Source organism: Mustela erminea, chromosome 12 (assembly GCF_009829155.1).
Source record: "Mustela erminea isolate mMusErm1 chromosome 12, mMusErm1.Pri, whole genome shotgun sequence".
Lineage (NCBI taxonomy): Eukaryota > Metazoa > Chordata > Mammalia > Carnivora > Mustelidae > Mustela > Mustela erminea.
This window is the reverse complement of record NC_045625.1, coordinates 51,621,278-51,642,821: the sequence shown is the minus strand read 5'-3', so window position 1 is coordinate 51,642,821 and position 21,544 is coordinate 51,621,278. Positions and strand designations below refer to the sequence as shown.

The 21,544-nt window shown below is 38.4% G+C and overlaps 1 protein-coding gene across 8 annotated transcripts in view; it reads right to left on the bottom strand.

Annotated features, from left to right (window-relative positions):
* Positions 1-21,544, bottom strand: part of BNC2 (basonuclin 2) — a 434,084-nt gene that overhangs the window by 337,387 nt on the left and 75,153 nt on the right. For 6 of the 8 annotated variants that reach the window (XM_032308901.1, XM_032308902.1, XM_032308903.1 and 3 more), the window contains exon 1: positions 11,903-12,182. The exons of the other annotated variants lie outside the window; for them this stretch is intronic. In XM_032308901.1, the coding sequence (XP_032164792.1) occupies positions 11,903-11,926 (24 nt within the window). In that variant the 5' untranslated portion in view covers positions 11,927-12,182. Of the gene's footprint in view, positions 1-11,902; positions 12,183-21,544 lie in introns of those variants that run through there. 8 annotated transcript variants of the gene reach the window in all.

Genomic DNA, 21,544 nt, shown 5'->3' with positions numbered 1-21,544 from the left:
CTTCTTATAAGCAGAGATGTGTGCCAAGTACTGCTGCTAGGCAGAGGTGTTAGACAGTAGTAAAATTCCAGAGACTTCAAAAAAAACAGAATTCTGAGACAAAGACACAAACTTTAGAGGGAAAACAATTCAAATTATAGGCAACCATCATAACACATCAGTCTCTATATTCAGCAAAAAAAAGGGTACCCAAATCATTACATTCTAATGCTTTAATCCAAATGAAAAGTAGAAAGGACATAGTTTATTAGGCACATTCTGTGTACCAGATACCTTCACATATTATCTCCCTTAATCTTCCTAACAACTTGTTAAGTCTTACCTCTATTTTGCAGGTAAAAGGTTTAAAGGAAACAAGTAGGCTTCTGATGCTCAGGGAACCCCAGAGCTCATGAGCTCTTTCCACTACACTGGAATCCAAAGGGATTCGTAACACACAGTTCTTGAAGTGGTACAAGCTGAAATTTCGGGTGCTCAAGCAACAACTTTGGAAAGAACTCTATTATTCCTCTTAAATACAAAATAAATAGAGAATAGAAAGGGAGGGGGGAAAGGCAGCAAGTGCTGATGTGAGAGGCAGCCTAGCCGGATCTGTTAAGGATTTCTGACTCCTGAGGGAAAATGACTTTGGAAATGTGAAATGCTCCTTTCGCCTGCTGCAGGGCAAGACAGTGGTGATGCAATGAGCAAACAAAAGCTGCGGCTTAAATCAGTTCCCAGAGACAAGGAGAAGAGAGCAAACTTAAGAAGTATTCAAGAGATAGAACGGACAAGATGTCCTCATTGATGTGACAGTCTTCCTTTTGACCCACAACCATACGAACTTAATTCTTAACTTACACATAACTTTACCACTAACAAGCTTTGAAGCCATCTCCAATTTGGAATCTTACAACTTCACTTCTTACTTTTTGCCCTTGTAATACAAACCTACCCACATGCACCTAAATATTAAGAAGTGTTTCTTCCATCAATTGATAAATAGATAAACAAAAATGTAATTTATACATACAACAGAGTATTGTTTGGCAACAAAAAAAAAGAGATGAAATACTGACACATGGCACAACATGGGTAAATCTTGAAAATATTATATAAGTGAAAGAAGACAGTCACAGAATACCACATGTAGTATGATTCCATTAGTATGAAATATCATACAAATTCAGAGATATAAAGTAAGTCAGAGGTTGCCTACAGCCGCAGGGGGATGGCAGTGTTGGGGATGATAGCTGGAGGGTATAAATTTCCTTTTGAGGTGATAAAAACGTTCTAAAATTGATTGTTGTAATGGTTACACAATTCTGAATACACTAAAAACCACTGAAACCAATAAACACTGCATAGATAGGTAAACTGATAGTATGTGACTTATAGTTGAATAAAGCTGTTATTCTTTAAGTGTTTTTTGGGCAATATTTATTGAGTATGATGTGCTCAGTGCTAAGGTGGACACAGGATTTCAGCCCTGAAACAGCACAAAATCTACAAAAAAAACCCTTGTAAGGCAAGTGGTTCCTATTAGGATCTTCCATATGGTTCTATATGAAACAATCCTCTCGACATCTTTAAGAAAAAATGCTTACCCAAAAAACACATTCATTTTTCTTTCGATTTTTAACTCCACAGAGGTATTTATAGACTAAGATAATATTCCAAGTCACTGACAGAAAGCCTATTTAATCATACAGTTAAAGAATATTCCCTATAAAAGATTTAATTCTGATATAAAAAAAAATTCCCTGGATGAATCATTTCTAGAGACATGTGGGTACTCTTTTAAAAAAACAAAAAACAAAAAAACCCTGGATGTAACAAGACTAGCCTTACATTTCATGTCCAGCCATATAAGATCAAGTTCAACTTATGCTTTTATTTATATAGATGTAATGGGATTCACTTCCAAATTTGTTCTTCAGGCAGGTATCTTGGAAAGTCTAAACGCCAAAGATCTGAAGATCTAGATTCAAGACCTCATGTTGCCAGGGCTGGACTGATTTTCAGGGGTGGTGATGGAAACAAGCAGTTAATATATACAAAAAAAAAAAAAAAAAAAAAAAAGCACGGGCACAGTAGAAATGACATACCTTTTTATTACCCTAGAAAAATAGAGAAGGGTTTAAAATTTTAAATAAAAATACATTAATTGCAGCAATACTTAAAATAGCAAAATGTTGGAAATGACACATCTTTCCAAAAATGGGGGCTATACAAATAAATAATGGTCCATGACAGAATACTATATGGCCATTGAATTTAGTATTTAACAAGTAGCCCCAAGGTTATGAAAACAATTATAACTTTTATATAAGCTCAAAATGTCAGTTACAAAATAGCATTTTCGGTGTCATCTCAATTTTATAAAATCAAAGATGCACTGGAAAAAATCAGGAAGGTTGATTACAAAATCACAAGTAAAGTTATCACTAGGTATTAAAATTGAGTAATTTTAAATATTTGTTAGTTACAATTCACATTTTCTCAAATAAATAAGTATTTCTATTATGGGGGGCAGGAATCAAACAACAAATTTGTAGTTACTTCTCATCTTCTCATCAAAGGAAGGATGAAAAATGTTCTGCCCCAAAGTGACAGTTCTGATGATCTGAGTTTTACTTGCCTAAGGTTTTAATATACTAGTCTTCCAATATGCCGAGTTTTCTCTTTACTCTGGGCTTTTATCAATGTTGTTCCTAGTGCCAGGAACATTTTTAGCCACACTTCCTAGAACCTGTCACTTCACCAGGCTAACTCTGAAGAATAAAAAGGCAGAGGTGTCACTTACTCTAGAAGTCTCCGGCACTGCGTGTGCTGATGGAACCCTGGCCTTGGCGTTCCACAGCCTTTATCACAAGATACTATGGTTGCCTGGTTTCACATTTTTCTCCCCAACCAGACTCTAAGATACTAGGAGGGCAAGAAAGAAATGTTTCTGTTTTGTTCACCACTACATCAACTATACTTTGTAGCATAGCGTATAAGCTTGATAAATATTTTTGGGGAAAAAATTTATGTATTAATGGATGAATTAAGAAATAAACATCCAGTCACAGAAGTTAAGTATACCTAATTGTTACACATGTTTACTCTAAGCAAACTAGGAGTGTGTGTTTCATGTCATGAAAACATCAGTTTGTTCAGTAATACAAGCAGAAGACAGGTCTTACGTATTCCTGTTCTCAGAGTCTGAAAATGTTAAAGCATGAGTTTAGTAGAAAGTTAAATATATCCAATCACAGGGTATTAAATATGTTAATGTTTTAATTATACCATATGCAAATAAACAGAAATAAGGTGCAATTAAGGGAAACAATTAAAATAGAATTATACCGTATGTCCTGAACTTGCTTCCCAAAGATCAGATTCAGATGTTGCTTTTTTATTCATAAGCTTAGAAAAAGTAAATAAAACATTTTGTACCCTGCTCAACATAAATCTTAACTTACCATTCAAATTAAATCTAAACATAAACATGACCCTAAAACCTCCTCCAGTTCTACAAATACTCAGACAATCAAAATCTGACTTCTAGGACAGCAATTTTATTGTAGGAGTACAATATTTATATTGAAGAGATAAATTATGCAAATCATAATGGCTTATTCTTATGTTATAGTTAAGCTTACTCCCCTGCATATTACAGGGCTTAAGAGTCTGCAAATTTATTCAAAGTTCAGGTTGCCTATCTATGAAATAATTATACCACTTAGGACCTTTTTTTTTAAAGTAAGCTCTATACCATATCAACAAGGGGCTTGAACTCAACCTTGAGATAAAGAGTAGCGTGCTCTAGCGCCTGAGCCAGCCAGGCACCACTAAGACACACTTAATACCAACTTAGGTTCAAGGTTTGGGGAGAGCTGATAAAAGCTTCAAACAATATAGACTACTTTGTATTATTTACTTAGCACTTGATCATCAAAGGTATACATACAACATATTTGAATTAAGAATTTACAAAGTAAACCTCTACTTTATTTATACCACTGCTATATTCAATCTTCCTTCAGGGAGGTTTAGAAATGTTAAGGTAGTTCAAGTCAAAAATAAAGGTCACGTTAAAACTAGATCATCTCTAACCTTGGTTATGCATCCACCCAACTAGATAAAGTTACACTGATAATTTTCCAAATATAAATTTTAATATTCATTTAAAGTTTTAAGTTTTTTTGATACATAAAAAACATCAATTTCAAATACAAAGTGATTAGTGACACCTCAACCAGTAGTTTGTTTTTCCAGTAAGTCCGACACAAATTCAAAATTCTTGGTTAATATAAGAAAAAAAAATGAAGGAAAGCATCATAGGAGTAAGAAACAAATGCAACTATATTTTTAGTCCAAGAGACTCTGCTGCAGCACTGTTCCAGCACTGGAGATTCAAAGAGCATAGCCCCTCTTTTAGAGTTGCCCACACTGTGGTGGGGAACACAGATAATAAGGGTTCCGTTTGCTGAGTGGGTTTTTCCCAAAAGTCTTTGTAGTAATCTGGTGTTACTTTTTCACTGAGTACTTGCAACACCTCTCAACACTGAAAATAAATAAGACAAAGCACCTTTCAATAATTTTTTAAAAAATCTATAGTCTGGAGGGACACCTACGTGACTCAGTCAGTTAAGCATCTGCCTTAGGCTCAGGTCATGATCCCAGGTTCCTAGGATTGAGCAGGTTTCCAAACTCAGCAGGAGCCTGCTTTTCCCTTTCCCTCTGCCTGCCACTCCCCCTGCCTGTGCTCTCTATCAAATAAATTAAATCTTTTTAAAAAAAAGAGAGAGAGAGAGAGAGAGAGAGTAAAGTAGTGGTAATTCCCTTTATAAATCACCACTGCCATTTGACTCCCAGTAATCATAGGAAGACTTTATTTATTTATTTATTTATTTATTTATTTACTTTTTGAAGGAAAGGACAGTTCTAAGAGACAATGCAAACTAAAATATCTTCAGGATTTGGCAGCAAAAGGAGTAAGAGAGGAAACAGGAAGAAAATGATCACTCAGGTATCTGAGCCTGAGACCCTAAGAAAAATGGGCACTTCTAGAGGTTCGTTAAGGTTCCTATGTACAGGCTGACATTACAGTGCATTTCACAGAGACAGCTTCCAGTGTATTTTCCTGAAGAGGACCCATGCTCGTGTATTAGAGAAAGAACTAGGACCTTAAACTCACCTTTGCCCAGCACAACTCTCCACTAAGCAAATCTGTGTCCACTGCCATGTAAAACTTAACTGTCTAAGTTTTAAAGTATCTCTCTGGCAAAGTTTCTGTTGTGGTTTCTACCTTCTGATAGTGTGGATGAAAAGCAGTTCCGCATTTCCAGAGACCACAACTAGAAGAATTAAAAGAAGAACAGGAAGTCCACAGAGAAAGCCACTGGATCAGGTGACTAAGGGGATAGAGCTCTTGCTTTGTATTTCTTGACTGGATCAACTCAAGACATATGCAGGTTAGGTAAGACCTATAGCTCATAGGCTTTCGAGGACCCTCTTCAAGAGAAAGCACAAGAAACATATGCAAACCTCAGAAAAAGACATGACAGTGTGAGCACATCTGCTGGGGTCCTTCCCAGGTCCTTGAAGGGTAGCACGCCTCTATGCAGAGGAACAGTCCTACGGCTCAACGGCCACCTGAGGAAACTGAATGGAAGGTGGATCTCAGGAATCTGGCACTTCTGTGTAATCGGAGGAAGCAAACTTTCCTGCACAGCACCAAAGGAGTTAAAATTACCCAAGAAAATGCAGGCAAAAACAGATGAGTGGCTTAGACTGGCTGATTACTGTTGTAACAATCTAATTGGACAGGGGTAAAATACAAAGCAAGTGTGTGCCAGTTTTTACAGAAAACATATGGGAACTTACCTGGGGAGATTTGCCTTCTCTTAAGTAAGCAAGGAGTCTTTTCAGGTATTTTGAGTTGAAACTGAGAAGGACTTTTTTTTTTTTTTTAAAGATTTTATTTATTTGACAGAGGGCGGGGCATCACAAGGAGGCAGAGAGGCAGGCAGAACAGAGAGGGAAGCAGACTACCTGCTGAGCAGAGAGCCCAATGTGGGGCTTGATCCCAGAACCCTGGGATCATGACCTGAGCTGAAGGAGAGGCTTAACCCACTGTCCCACCCAGGCGCCCCCAAGAGACATATTCTTAGGAGCACTTTTTAAAAATTTTTTTTCAGTGTTCCAAAATTCATTGTTTATGCACCACACCCAGTGCTCCATGCAATACATGCCCCCCATAATACTCACCACCAGGCTCACCCAACTCCCCCATCCCCCTTCCCTCCAAAACCCTCAGTTTATTTCTCAGAGACCACAGTGGCTCATGGTTTGTGAGAAGGACATTTTTAATTATAGAGAATGTAGAGAAAGGGTAAGTCACTGGAGAAAGATGACCATAATACACTAATATTCGACTTCACTCTGGGTGGAAGAGACGAGATCAGGAGTTAAATTTTTACACACAAAGGACCCACTATACAAGGGAGGAAGGAAGGAAGGGAGGGAAAAAGGAGGAAACAGAAGAAAAACATCAGTCTCTATTTGAATAAGCTTACATGAAGAACTTTTTATAAAAGAAAGATTAACAATGTTAAAGAAAATTAATTTATTGCCCCAAACGTGGCTCCTTAAAATAAAATAAAAACGAATATGAAATGTAAACTATCATGGCCTGGCTCCCTTTTCTCTCCCAGATGCCCTGTTCCATGTCTGTAAGTGTTTGGGACAAGCAAATTCATTGGCACTGTCTTTCTAGCTCTGAATTCCAATTGTAGACAAGTAAATGCGCTGCACAGAATGTAGAGGGGTAAACTCTGGTAGGTATTGGTGAAGCAGGAAAGCAAAATCACAAAGGGCAGCACCCCTAAGGGAAGGTCTTTGATCTGCAGTGCAATAAGCTCAATCCTTTAAGTGTCCCCTCTCCCTCTCTCATCCCCACACTCAACTCTCACCCAGCTGGTTGGACAGCTTCTCCCCTCCCCAATTGTTACTGAAAAGAGAACGGAAAGAGCAAAGATCGTACAATGATCAAACAGGACAGGCTCAAAATCAGTAATGGTGATTCCAGAATCCCTTGGGAATAATAAAGTAACAGAGGGGGCAGGAAGAGAGCCAATTAGTACATTCCCAGGCAAGAGAGAGCGGAGGCCAAGGAAAAGGATGGAATTAAACACCAATTGTGCCAGTCTGCCTACTTCAATTTTATTCTTCACAGATACAAGCAACCAAGACAAAGGTATAAAATTTGTGAGAGTGGCATAGGCCCTATAACAAGCTCTACCTCCACCATCTCTCCGTGATCCTGAGTGAGGCATCAGAGCCTCTCTAGCCTGCATTGATCTTAACTATAAAATGAAGAGTGAGGAAAAAAAAATAATTCCTGTGAGTCCTTCCCATGTTAGCATTCTAGAACTCTAAGAACAGCATGGTGTACATAAGAGTATGGACTATGGAGCCACATGGTTTGGCTTTGCATTCCAGCTCTACCAGAACTAGCTGTCTGACTCTGGGAAAGTTACTTGACCTCTCTGTACTCCAGTTTCCCCACACGTAAGAGATGAAAAAAATATTACCTACCTTATGGAGCTGTCCTGACTATAAAATGCTGTGTTAGCTATAATTATGGCCATGAGCCAATTTTGCAGGCAATACCTTTCAGGTACAGGCCACTGTGTGGTAAATCACCTTTCTGAAAAGTTCTTCATCAGTGGGGCAAACAACTGCCCACCACTTCCCTTCCTAGGCCAGATGTAGACATTCATGAAACACATAATTCTCCTATTAGTTTGGATGCAGCCTAAGGATCTTCACTGAATCAAGAGCTTACACAGAAAATAGTCAGCCACATCTTAAATACAGATAATACTGTGTTCCTTCATCACTACTTCCATCCCATAAGGTTCAAACTGGTTCAAATGTAGCACCCTACAAAAACATAGTTCTCGAGAATACCTTTTGATGGAAAAGAGAACAAAAGAGAATCCCTGACCTGTGGCTGGTTCACGACTACTGAACTCTGATATCCAGCTCCAAGGACCACAGCTTCTCTAGAAACATTTATATAGTCATCTAAGGAAAACAATGGCTAAATGCAGATGAATGGTGTTATTTGATACTATTTGGTAAAGACATTCTTCTAAAAAACGACAAGTTTGTTCAACAACAGTGCAATAAGGCCAAACAAGACTTTGGAAGCAAATTTTTCATGATGATGTGGTAGGATGAACAGAACAGGGAGCCCTTTCATCAAGCAAGGTCAATGTTTAGCAAATTGGATTTGGCAAGAACCTGAGGATAAGAAAGGGGGGAAATCAACTTCTTCACATGCCCACCTCCTGCTGGACTTCACCTCAAGGTAATCCCACACTCACACACTCAACACATCCAAAATACAGAGTCTCCTCTTCCTCATCTATTGTTACTCCTGTGTTCCCAAGTTCAGCTGAGACCAACTCCACCTCCCACGCACCTCTCAAATCAAGCGCTACCTTTGCAACTCTCCTACATTAGCACCTGGCTAACTTGGAGTAACTGCCTCTATTCTTGCCTCTCACATCCATCCCCCAAACAAATCCCAGAAAAATTTCTCGCTTATAGCCCAAAAGCTTTCACATGCAACAACATGGATGAATCTCAGCAGTATTACACTAAGAGAAAGAAAGCACACTTAAAAGTTTACATACTGTAGGGGCGCCTGGATGGCTCAGTGGGTTAAAGCCTCTGCCTTCAGCTCGGGTCATGATCTCAGGGTCCTGGGCTTGAGCCCCGCATCAGGCTCTCTGCTCAGCAGGGAGCCTGCTTCCTCCTATCTCTCTCTGCCTGCCCCTCTGCCTACTTGTGATCTCTCTCTCTCTCTGTCAAATAAATAAATAAAAATCTTTAAAAAAATTTTTAAAAAAAGTTTACATACTGTATAATCCCATTGATACGACATTCTGGAAAGGGCATTAACTCCACAGGACCAGAAAACAGATCAGTGGTTGAGAGGGTGAGAGGAGCGCTTAGTTACTCAGAAGCACTGAGGATTTTAGGAGGTGATATCAATGTTCTTTGCCTTGACTCTGCTGCTGGTTACGGGCCTTATATCAAACACATCAAACTATACACTAAAATGGGTTCATTTTACTCTATATAAATCCTACCCTAATATAAAAAAAATTGGGGAAAACCCCAAGGACTCTTCCATTGCCTACAGGTTCCATGGCACTGTTTATCTGTCCCATCTTGCCTTCCACATTCCAGCAAAAATCAACTTTTTCAAATGTCCTATACTCTCCCTGCACAAGCTTCTCACCACTGGCTCACTCTTTAACACAGCTTTTCCCAATTAACTCCTAAGTCCTCCAGGCTGCCTCCCTGTCTCTCCCACCCCTCAAATTCCCAAGCTAATTAAGTTGGATGCCCTTCCCCTAGGCTCTCATAATGCCTGATATTTCCCGATCACTGCATTCAAAGAAATGTATTATATATATTATACACATACATTATGACATAATAATCTGGTCTTTCATCAAATAACTGAAGTGTGAAATGACCGTGCAAGTTGAAACCACACAAAGCAATCTCAATCATCAAATCTCAATCATTAGGAAAATTATTATTTTTTTGCAACCTCTAACATGTTTTGTCAGAGCATTAAAAACTATCAGCTATATATGCATAGGAAAATGGAAAAACAAACATTTATTTAGTATACTGTAATTTTAAGTATTCAAAGCTTTGAGAATTAAAAAGTTTCTTCTTTTATTAAAAAAAATCAAGTGTCATTCATAATGCTATCCCTTCACTGTGTAATTTAAAATACCAAATGAGCATCTTTTGATCCCTTGGTGAAGGGGTACATTTCTATGTTTGAACTAGCTTCCAACATTTGATCCTCTGTGTTTTAGTGTCTTGCAGTATTCCTCTGAGGAGTTCATTTAACGTGAAGTTTTTGGCCATCATCCTTTCCTCTGTTAGGTCTTCATCCTTTTAGTCACAGCTACCTTCCTAATTTGTCCCAATTACCCTTCGCTGAGCTCCTCTGGCTGCATGTATGGAGTGTCTACAACAGTGGCAGTGCTGACATTTACATGGTAAGGTATTTTTTCCAGAAATCTCTTTGTAAGTATTATCAACTCTTCATTTCTTTGCTGCAACCTTGATCTTTGTCAGCCAATTCCCTTTTGCATTACCCATTCTTATGAAATGTTATAATGAGACAAGAAGCAACACAGCCACATGCTTTGCTGTCTGTTCAGGACCAAATATTACAGGGTGTGCTAGTTGGACTATCATACAATTATTCACAGCTAACATTATAAGTGAAATTTAAACTGTGTTTTTTGGAAACTGGTGTTACTTAATTAACTATAATAACTGAAAATTGTGCATATGGGAACTGTGCAAACTAAGAATTATTTGTATTTATAATAATTTTAGAATTAATCAACTGGCTCACCACTGAGACAAATTTAAGGAATTGGAATTTATGCCCTTCCCATCTATACCTTCTAGCTTATAGCATCACAAAATGAAGGCAACTTCCTAACAACTCAATTCATAGTCAAGTCTAACAAATTAGAGGAAATAGATTATAATCCAAACTCAGTTACAAGTAACAAAGTTATGAAGTGATGCTGTGCCTCTATGACTTCCCCTATAAAATACAGTTAAATAACAGTTCCTTCTTCACAGGGCCATTGTGAAGACTCTAAAGAAAAAACGGACTTTAAAACGCACTTTGAAAAATTCAACCAAATACCATCACATCAAGTGTACACTTAGTGTGCACCAAGCACTACCAAAAGATCTTTTCATTAAATTTTCTCATATAATTCTCAAAATAGCCTACAAGGTAAGTAGCATTATAGTCTCCATTTTATAGAAGAATACTAAAGCACTCTCTGAGAAGTCAAATAACTTGTCCAAGGGTATGCAAATAGTGAGCAGTAAAATTATGAGCTCAAAAATTATAACTATATAGATCAAGTTCTTCAGAACTTCTTCACTTTTTCACTGCTTTCTCAGACCACAGAAGGACATGGTTATCAAGAAAGTTAAAACACTGAATCCTAGAAATTGAATAAACCCAATTCACTATGACTCAATATAGGATCCAGTTCTATTGGGACATTTTCTGGCAAAAGGAAAAAGATGCACAATGTCCAGAGATCCAAGGGGCTAAGCAGAACTATAAAAGGAGCAAAAAAACTAGGTGGGAGAATTCAAATATCTTCAATTATTTTATGCTAGTTAGTAGAAACAAAAATACCAAAAAAAAAAGAACTAAGAAACAAAATTCATTTCGCAAGAATAGTGAAGGAATTATATTTATCATGAGTGTATAAAAAATCAAGAGTGCCATAAAAACAAGATATGTAGAACCAACAAATTTCATTGACATTTTCAGTAACACTGACACTGAAAGTTAATAACATTGTTTGTTAAGGTCTGATTTCACAAGGAATTCCATATGGAACAGAAACACTAGAGTCTAATAAGGATGTATGATATGAAAGCAACAGAATTAGTTGAAAACAGTAAGTAGATTCCTCTCAAAATATAGTCCATTCAGAAGGACACATTTAGAACATTTGTATCTCCTTAGGGGTATTAAGTGAGAAAGAGTCTTAGTACAAAGCAGTCCTAATTATAATTCATCTTGGGAAATAAAGTGAGTTCTCTTTACTGAACAGTAAAATATACTGCAAGAGGGGGCTTAAATATAGCAACAGGACTGCCAACAAAGAGAGACAGCAAATAAAACTTATCGCCCAAAGGAATACCAACTAAAAACTGAATAACTATTCTAACAATACCCAATACTTCTTTTCTCCTCTTATCAATCCTAATAATCCAAAGCAGAAAAAAAGTTGCTAAGCAAAGACTATCCAGTTTCCAAAGAACAGAAACAAAATAAATTAATACAAACCAAATGTAAACATGTTTGTCCCATCACACCTTCACCAAGGTTCCGTCACTGGTGAAACGAGATGGTCAACAAGACGTCACTGGCAGAGGTGCACCTGCTTTGGGAAGGGGCAGTTTAGTTTTCAATCCCACCGAAAAGGAGAATCTGTCTTTTATGTCCTGAAATAGAAAATACTTTAAATGATACATAGTGGGTTGTGTGACTTACAGATTTTAAGAACTACTTCACAGGGATGCCTGGGTGGCTCAACTGGTTAAGCTGCTGCCTTCAGCTCAGGTCATGATTCCAGGGGCCTGGGATGGAAGCCTGCATCGGGCTCTTCGCTCAGTGGGGAGCCTGCTTCTCTCTCTGCCTCTGCCTGCTTGTGCATACTCTTTCTCTCTCTCTGACAAATAAATAAAATCTTAAAAAAAAAAAAAACTACCTCACAAATCTGAAAGGAAAATAATAGAAGGAGCATAATAAAGCATAGAAGCATTTTATTAGATAGAAATTGGGCTGGTCCCAGGTAACAGAAAATCCAGTTGATTTTAAACAACTAGTTGCCTCACAGAACAAACATGTAGTCAGGGTGTCAATGATACCAGCTCTGCCTTTCCTATCTCAGTGTCCATCCTCATGTTTGCTCACTGCCTTGGTAAGCAGCACAGCCAAATTCCAAGCCATCATTTGCTTTTCATTTCAGACAGGAGACTTTCACTACCCTCTCCCTGCAGACTTCCTCTTACAAATTAATAGCCAGAACTGAGTCACATGCCCAATCTTAGACCAACCATTGCCAAAATAAATAAAATCATCACGACTTAGACTTTTCTTATTTTAATCATGTGTTGTCTCTTATTATTGCTAAAATCAACGGCTTGCTTATTCCCATTCCCCACCCCAGACACTTGCAAAGAGAGAGATACTTCTCTGCGTAGACATCACTGTTGACCTCAATTGTTTTTAAAGATTCATATGACATCTGTAAAAGTGCAGTTTTATGTCAAGAAGTCAACAGTTAACACCACTATCTAGATCTGATTCTGAGTTTACAGAACACTCGAACGTAAGACAATGGGGGCACCAGAATGCAATGAACTATTTTTCTAGTTTGATGAGTAAGAGCCAGCAAAGCAGCTTTTAAAAAGTACAGTTTCTCAGCTAACATTAATCAGAAAAAAACGTGTCAGTTCTTTTCAATTTTACAATTCCCAATATGATCCAGTTGAGCAATCCTATCCAACCTCACCTCTCTACTCCGTCTCCGCTTAGGGAATGAGGGGATGAGAAAACATACGGGGTAGTTGTGTCAATAGCTCCATTTTTTTTTTTTTTTAATTAGCTGTCTTTTCACCTAGACAATTTTTGCCTTTCTAGGAAAGCAGTGAAGGTCAAATTGTAAGAGATTATCTGATAAAAAAAACACCCCCATGCAAGATCTTCCTGTATTTGGATTTTCAATTACAGACTTACAATGAAGGAAAATTCAAATACCTTCAAAAACTCAGAATGCGATGGTCTTTGACGGCATAGGCCATTCCTTCTGCATCTTTACAGACAGTATTAATCTTAAAATTGGAATCATTAGACTGACCCTTACTCAAAGTATGACTACAAATTCATGAAACTTTTCTCATATTTTTTTAAGATTTTATTTATTTTATTTTGTTGAGAATAAGCGAGTGAGAGAGAGAGCGCACACACAAGGTGGGGGGTAAGAGGCAGAGAGAGAACCAAGCTCCCTGCTAAGCAAAGAGCCAGACACAGGGTTCGATCTCAGGACCTTGGGATCATGATCTGAGCCAAAGGCAGACGCTCAACTGACTGAGCTATCTAGGCACCCCTAAGATTTTATTTTATTTTATTTTTTATTTATTTTTTTTTAAAAGATTTTATTTATTTATTTGACAGAGAGAGATCACAAGCAGGCAGAGAGGCAGGCAGAGAGAGAGGAGGAAGCAGGCTCCCTGCTGAGCAGAGAGCCCGATGCGGGACTCGATCCCAGGACCCTGAGACCATGACCTGAGCCGAAGGCAGCGGCTTAACCCACTGAGCTACCCAGGCGCCCCAGATTTTATTTTTTAAGTAATCTCTACAACCAACATGAGGCTGGTCACAACCTTGAGATCAAGAGTTGAATGCTACACCTACTGAGCCAGCCAGGCACCCCCATTTTTTCCTAAAGTAGGCTCCACACCCAACAGGAAGCTTGAACTCAGGACCCGGAGATCAATATCACATGTTCTACTGACTGAGCCAGCCAGGCGCCTCAAAACGTTCCTCATTTTTAAACTACACTGTATTACATACTCCTCCTTGAACACATCTCATCTTTCCCTTTGTGCTTTTTGGTTGTTCTTGCCACCTTAATACTTGCCTTGCCAATTAATGCTGTAATTTCTGTCATTAGAATTTTGTCAGATGAAATTCAGGGTCTGTCTCCCATGCCCCCTTTTCTTCCATGCCCAGGCAGGGTCCAAGGCTTTGAATCATTCCTCACAGGATTCACCCACTATCCAACTCTCACTCTGAGTCTTTTAATAGATCCAAAAGAGATGCAAGCTCTACAAAAGTCCCCAAAAGTAATGAGACCAAAAGGTCAGCTGACTAAGGCTGAAAGGAGGACTACTGCCTATATCTTCCCTCACTTATTTCTTTTTTTTTCCTATAAAACAGTGCAGGTAGAAAAGAATCAGCAAAGAAATTGGCAAGGCTCAAGAGAAATGATGAGGAGGGCTCCACATCTGACTGGTTTCTTTTCATTCCTGAGATATAGGATCTGTACACATCCACATACCACAGAACAGACACAAAAGAATTCTGGCTTTTTTTTTTTTTAAACACACTCCAAAAGTCACTGCAATACCAGAAACATTTGGGAGACTGAGCCATGTGATGACAATTACAGGAATCCTGGAAGGGAAAAGAATGCTCAGGGAAGGCCAGACAGCCCTGTATTATAAACGCTACTTCAGCCCCAGAGTCCTCCCCACACCCTCCACATCACTGCCAGGGAGAGGAGGCTGGAGACTCTATTCCACAACACTGCCCAGACAGCTCTCGATGAGAAGCATGCTCTCACACTGCTCCATGATTTTGGTTTGCTCAGTTTCCTTATCCTTTGAAGTAAGACACTTCCTGATGGTCAGGAGTTTGATTCCCAAGGATGTGAGACTTACAGTAGAAAGATGACTGAAAAGGCAAACCACTGAACATACTAATATGACACTGAAACTTTTTTCCAAGTTTCTTTATTCCCTGAATTAATCCTTGTGGAATTTGGGGTAGGGGGCTGGGAGGTTAAGAGTTGTAGTTGGGAGGAGAAAAAGAACAAATATTTACCAAGCACCTCTCAGAGCAAGCTGCTTTCAGAACTAAGAAACCTTGCAAAGGAGACAGCATCTGGGTTTAATGACAACTAAGGCTCAGAAAGGCAATGTGCCTCATCCCAAAGCTCTTAAGAAGGCAGCAGGCTGGAATCCCACACCAACCTGACTCCAGAGTCCACACTCTTTCTATGAGTCTACACTGCCTGAGACTGAATGCAAATACATCAGAGTCAGACCTGCTATAACACAAACAGGCATTCACCAATCACTCTTACCAAAGCACAACTGACTTTATTTCTTTCTTCTTACATAATTTATATAAAGTATAAGAAGTGAGTTGCAGGTAATGCAAATAAAGTAAAAAAAAAAATTTGTAAAAAATTTTAAAAATAGCTATTAATCTCCCCAGAGAATAGGTAATGCTATTCTCATTTGGTACATTACCATCTAGCATTTCATATATATATATACATATATATATATACATATATATATGTATACACACACACACACACACACACTCTTTTTTTTTTTTTAAGATTTTATTTGTTTATTTGACACAGAGAGAGAGATCTCGAGTAGAGAGAGAGGGGGAAGCAGGCTCCCCGCTGAGCACAGAGCCCGATGCGGGGCTCGATCCCAGGACCCTGGGATGATGACCTGAGCTGAAGGCAGAGGCTTTAACCCACTGAGCCACCCAGGCGCACCCCACACACAATCTTCTTATGTGCCACAAAATTGGGGTCATACTATCTACAGTTTGTCAGTTTGTGTCTACTTCTTTTCAACTAATATATTGGCGTATATTTCCATGTCACTAGAAATTCCTCAAAAGTCTGATCTTTTAAATAGTTTCATTAGATGGGATCTCGTGGCTCAGTCAGTTAAGCGCCTGCCTTGGGCTCAGGTCATGATCCTGGGGTCCCCCACATGGGCTTCCTGCTTAGCAGGGAGACTGCTTCTCCCTCTCTTTCTGCCATTCCCCCTGTTGTGCTTCCTTGCTCTCTATCAAATAAATAAAATCTTTAAAAAAATAATAATTACATCAGAATATATTTCATAACTAAAGTCTTCCAAATGAAAGCTCTGTGCTGACAGATTAGGAAACTTAAATACTTGAAATATTACATATTCCATGTAGATATCTACAGAGACAAGGAAGTACAGGAGAGTGCAGAGCCATGAATCATGATTCCACAGAACCCCTGCTATTAAAAGGATATAGTTCAAGAGAATCACATTTGATAAAGCTTCATAGGTTTGAAATATTACTAACCCATTAATATACGCAAAATGTACAGAATTCAAAATTAGGATTACAAATTATCAATTATCTTTTGCTAATGCCTTTCATGGGTCTATATGGAAGTGAAAGTGCCCAACATTGTGGAATTTTCTTTAGATAGAATCATGATAAATTGAGTACCTGTTTCCATTTATTAGCAAAAGCTTCTCCAACATGGCACACACCAAAGAACCGTCTATCTTACAAAGCCCAGCAGTGGTAGTAATGATAGTAATACTAAACAGGAAGAGGACAGTAAGTAAACAGGAAGAGGACCATGATGATCGCTTTCATTTTTTTTTTTTAAACATTTTATTTATTTATTTGACAGAGAGAGATCACAACTAGGCAGAAAGTCAGGCAGAGAGAGAGGATGAAGCAGGCTCCCCACGGAGCAGAGAGCCCATTGCGGGGCTCTATCCCAGGACCCTGGGATCATGACCTGAGCCAAAGGCAGAGGCTTTAACCCACTGAGCCATCCAGGTGCCCGATAGCTTTCATTTTTTTAAGTCTTATTCCATGTCACTCACTGTTCCTAACTCTTAATATAGATTTTCTTGGATTTAATTCTTTCTAAATTCCATAAGGTAGCTACTTTTCTTATTCCCATAAAGTAACAAGCAACTTGAACCCAGAAAACTTCAATTCAAATCCATTCTTGGCTCTAATAATTTGTAATAGTTATTTCTCTCTAGATATCCAATTCTCTACTGTATAATAGAAGGGCTGGGGCTGACAGCATTGTAGATTAAATGAGCTCTCATGTACTATGGATTTGACTATCACCTGAATATATATATGTGCCCCTTGGGGGCAAACACATATCACTAAATAATCATGTCACTAAATCTCATTATGGGCTCGCCATCTTTCATAGCATAGCACACCAGGAAGTTATAAACAATCAACACATGTTAGCTTTAAAAGTGAAACCTCCTAGGGGCACCTAGGTGGTGCAGTAGGTTAAGTGTCTGACTCTTAGTCTCAGCTCAGGTCATGATCTCACAGTTGTGAGACTGTTCCCGGTGTTGGGCTCCTCCCTCAGTGCGGAGTCTGCTTCAGAATTTCTCTCACTCTCCCTCTGTCCCTCCTGCTCATGCTCACACGCTCACTCTCTTTCTCATATAAATCTTAAATAAAAGTAAAACCTCCTTGGCAACAAAAGCCCAAAACCTAAAGCTTCGTAATTCTAGAAATTTGAACCCCATGATGAGCACAATCTGTCAATATCTGGTATCCAGCTGAAAACTCTTGAGGGACAGACGTTTCCTCCCACCGTGAAAGCTGGCTGACCTAAACAAAAATACATATTTATCAGCAACTGTCCAGGATAACCAAAACAAAAGGTCTACCAGGGTGGGGCATGAAAATCCGTATCAAGTCCCAGGAAAGAAAGGAGAGCTATCCCATCAAAGAGAAGGCTGCCTCCAGAAGGAAAGTGTGGGATATCCATCAGAGCCCTGGGGAAAGGCGTCCAAATCCCGATTTTCATCTACTCTGCTTCCATATATTAAGCTAATGTTTTAGCTCTATGAAAGTAATTACCAGCTCTGCAACCCATCAATTCACCCTGAGCATTCCTACTGATTTTTTTCTTTGGTCTCCAGTACCCAAGAATCTCTTTCATTGATCTGGAAGTATGAAGGAAAGATTGGTTGTTACTAATTTCTTTCAATTCTAAATTTCTGTCAAGTCATTAGGAAAAGAAAAGGAATTATTTTTGAGTATTTTAATGGAACCTATGGGGGCTAGAGTAGGCATAGTCTCTGAAAAACATAAGATTAAAGCTATATATCTTTGACCTCCCCTCTTCTAAGCAGAATGGACAAATGCAATTTGGCTCTAGGCTGTGAACTCAGGGATGTGATCCAAATCACCTCCATTCAAAGTTAGGTAGTCTGCCAAGAGTGGCTTAGTCAATAAATGAAACGTATATGGAGTTACAAAAGAATTTCATATATCCCCTAATGGCTTCTAATGGAAGGCATTATTACTATCCCCATTTTACAGATAAGGACAACAAAGTTCAGAGGTTAAAAGTACGAGCCCCAAAATCACACTTAAAAAGTAACAAAGCAATCTTCTGGGCTCAAACACCAATTTTCTATGCAATTTTTTCAAATAACTGTAGCATGTTATGGTCTAAAGAAGTTCCCCCAACTAGAAGTAACATTCGAAACTTTATGAATTGTAAGAGGAGCTTAAGTGCATCTACCCACAGGCAGGTATTCATTTTGCACTGTCCACTAAACTATAGAAACATGATAGAGGAAACGATGAAATTACCCCACGATTCCTCTCACTGCCTTGTGAATCCACTTCCACTGCACAAATACACTGAATGGGCATTACACATATAATGAACATATGTCCACAGAATACACACACACAGGAAGTAGTGGGTAAAGACCCATGTGGCAGTAATGACAGTGGTGAGCCCTTTCTGCCATTTAAGTCCTAAACACAACTGCTTCCTTTGGTCAACAGCAAACCCCATGAGAAGGTTGTCTGTGAATGTAGGTACTTCCAATTCAAACAGCAGGTAGCTATGGAAGCTATATAAACATCAACAGGGCTTTGTTTTTTATTTTTTTTTTAAGATTTTATTTATTTGACAGAGATAGAGAGATCACAAGTAGACAGAGAGGCAGGCAAAGAGAGATAGGGAAGCAGGATCCCTGCTGAGCAGAGAGCCCAATGCGTCCCGATCCCAGGACTCTAGGATCATGACCTGATTTGAAGGCAGAGGCTTAACCCACTGAGCCACCAAGGTACCCCAGGGCTTTGTTTTTTAATTGCCTAGAACCAAGGTTCCAGTTTCTGCAATAAATAGAACAGGCAATGTTTGACTCCTTAGGCATGTGAAAATCTGCTAAAATACACATATGCCTTTTCCTTTTTTTCAGATTCTAAATGCAATATACTTTAGCTACAGAAAATCTTGAAAGCGTAGAAAAGCATGAAGAAACAAATTCGGGGTGCCTAAGTGGCACAATCAGTTAAGCACCTGACTCTTGGTTTTGGCTCAGGTTGTGATCTCAAGGTCATGAGACTGAGCCCTGCAGGGGGCTCCATGTTCAGCCAGAGTCAGTTTGGATTCTCTCTTCCTCTCCCTCTGCTCCTCCTGCTCATACTTTCTCTGTCTCTCTAAAATAAGTAAATCTTAAAAAAAAAAAAAAAAAAACAACAGAAATTAGTCATAATCCCAGTACTCAGAGGCAACAACTGATGACATACTGGCCTATTTTCTTCCAATTTTTTTTTTTCCTGACTGCTAGACTATTAAAATATTTCCTTTTCTACAGAAAAAGAAACTAGTTTCTTCAGACAAGAACAGGAAAATGTAGCTTAGAAAAACTGAATTCCACTGCATTTATAAATAAATTAAAATTTCTTGAATAAAATGTTAATGATATAACTACAGGAAAAAAAAAAAAAAACTTAAAAATCCTTTGGAAAAGCTCAGTAAGGTCACAATCTAATACCTCCCAGTACTACACCCACCAAAACAGAAGAAATAATAATCTATAATGAGCATAAATAGGTACTCATGTGAAAACTGGTTTTATTTTTTCCAATCTTTATTTTCTAAAATCCTTTTTTTTTTTTTTTTTTGCACTGCAATTATTAACTGTATTAAGTAGGCTGGCATATTGAATATCTTAAGCTGAAGGAATCTGAGAAAATGGCACAATCAGGAAGGTTATGCTGACCTTCTCCTGGCCCTTCTTACTGGAAACAGGCCATAAAAGGCCATATGCAAGATGCCTTCCCTACACCAAGAGGAAAGGTGTATCCCTATCTCCAAAGAAAAAGGGATGCAGAGAAGAATTCTAACAGGCCTTGCTAAGTTTCCTCTGGTTTACTATAACTACCTCATATTCTTACCCTATCACCTTCCTCCACAACTGTATACTCTTCATCAAACCTAGCGTAAAATACTCGGGTCTATTTCTTTGGGTCTTCATTTCTTACAAAAGTCTCCATGACACATAAAACTTACATTAAATAAATTTGTATGCTTTTCTCCTGTTAAGCTTTTTTAGTTTAATAAATTTGTATGCTTTTCTCCTGTTAAGCTTTTTTAGTTTAATTTTCAGACCCAGTCAAGGACCCTAAGAAGGTCCAGGAAAACTTATTCCTCCTATATAATCTTATCAGTAAGAAAAGGAACTTCAGCTCACCTAAAGAAGAAACTACGTAGAGAGGGGTATAAAGTCCTGTTTCCTTCTCAAAATTCCACTTCTGGAGGATGTAAAGGAAATATCATCTAAATATGATTTATAAGCCTTTTCTGCACATGCATATAACCATACATAACATGTATACAATTGTGTCCTCTAATATGAAACAAATAGCTTAAAAGTAAGGCAATTCATGCCTAACAAAGTCCAAAGCAATCTGCTTTTCACATCCAGAAATGGAGACTCAAATGGAACCTGTGACCTTGGTAAATCTAAGAACAGCCACTGGAACATAAATCTATTTTGTAGCAATTTCATTGATCATGTATTTCTAAGGTACTTATTTAAAAAGGGCTCACACAGAACCAGTACTTTTGTACTAGTTACTACTAGGTAAACACAAATCTTAAATAATCTTCAGTGCAACAGACCTGGAATTTTATTCCCCACAGCCTAGTGATTTTAAATGCCCTGTGACCCTCTTAAGCACTGCCAACATCAACATCTGGTACCTGGCACAAAGAAAATAGATTCTAAGAGGGTTTAAAAAAAAAAAAACTTTCATTTTCATCATGTGCTTCAAACATGTTTCTAAGGTAATTCTCTTTCCCCTCCTTCTGATACACAAAAAACGAAACTATCCTATCAGGCACCTGTATCATGTTTTTGGGAGACGGGAAAAATAATTGCCAACAATTCAGTCTTAGCTAATGTTCTCTTATCCTTCCCCGGAAGAAGAGATTATATTCAATATAATAGAGGTCTGAGAACTGACTAGATGAAAGAAGCCAAAAAATGATTGTAATTATCTCCCCACAAACCTATACACTTGCAAAAACAACTTCAAAATTCAAAGCATAAC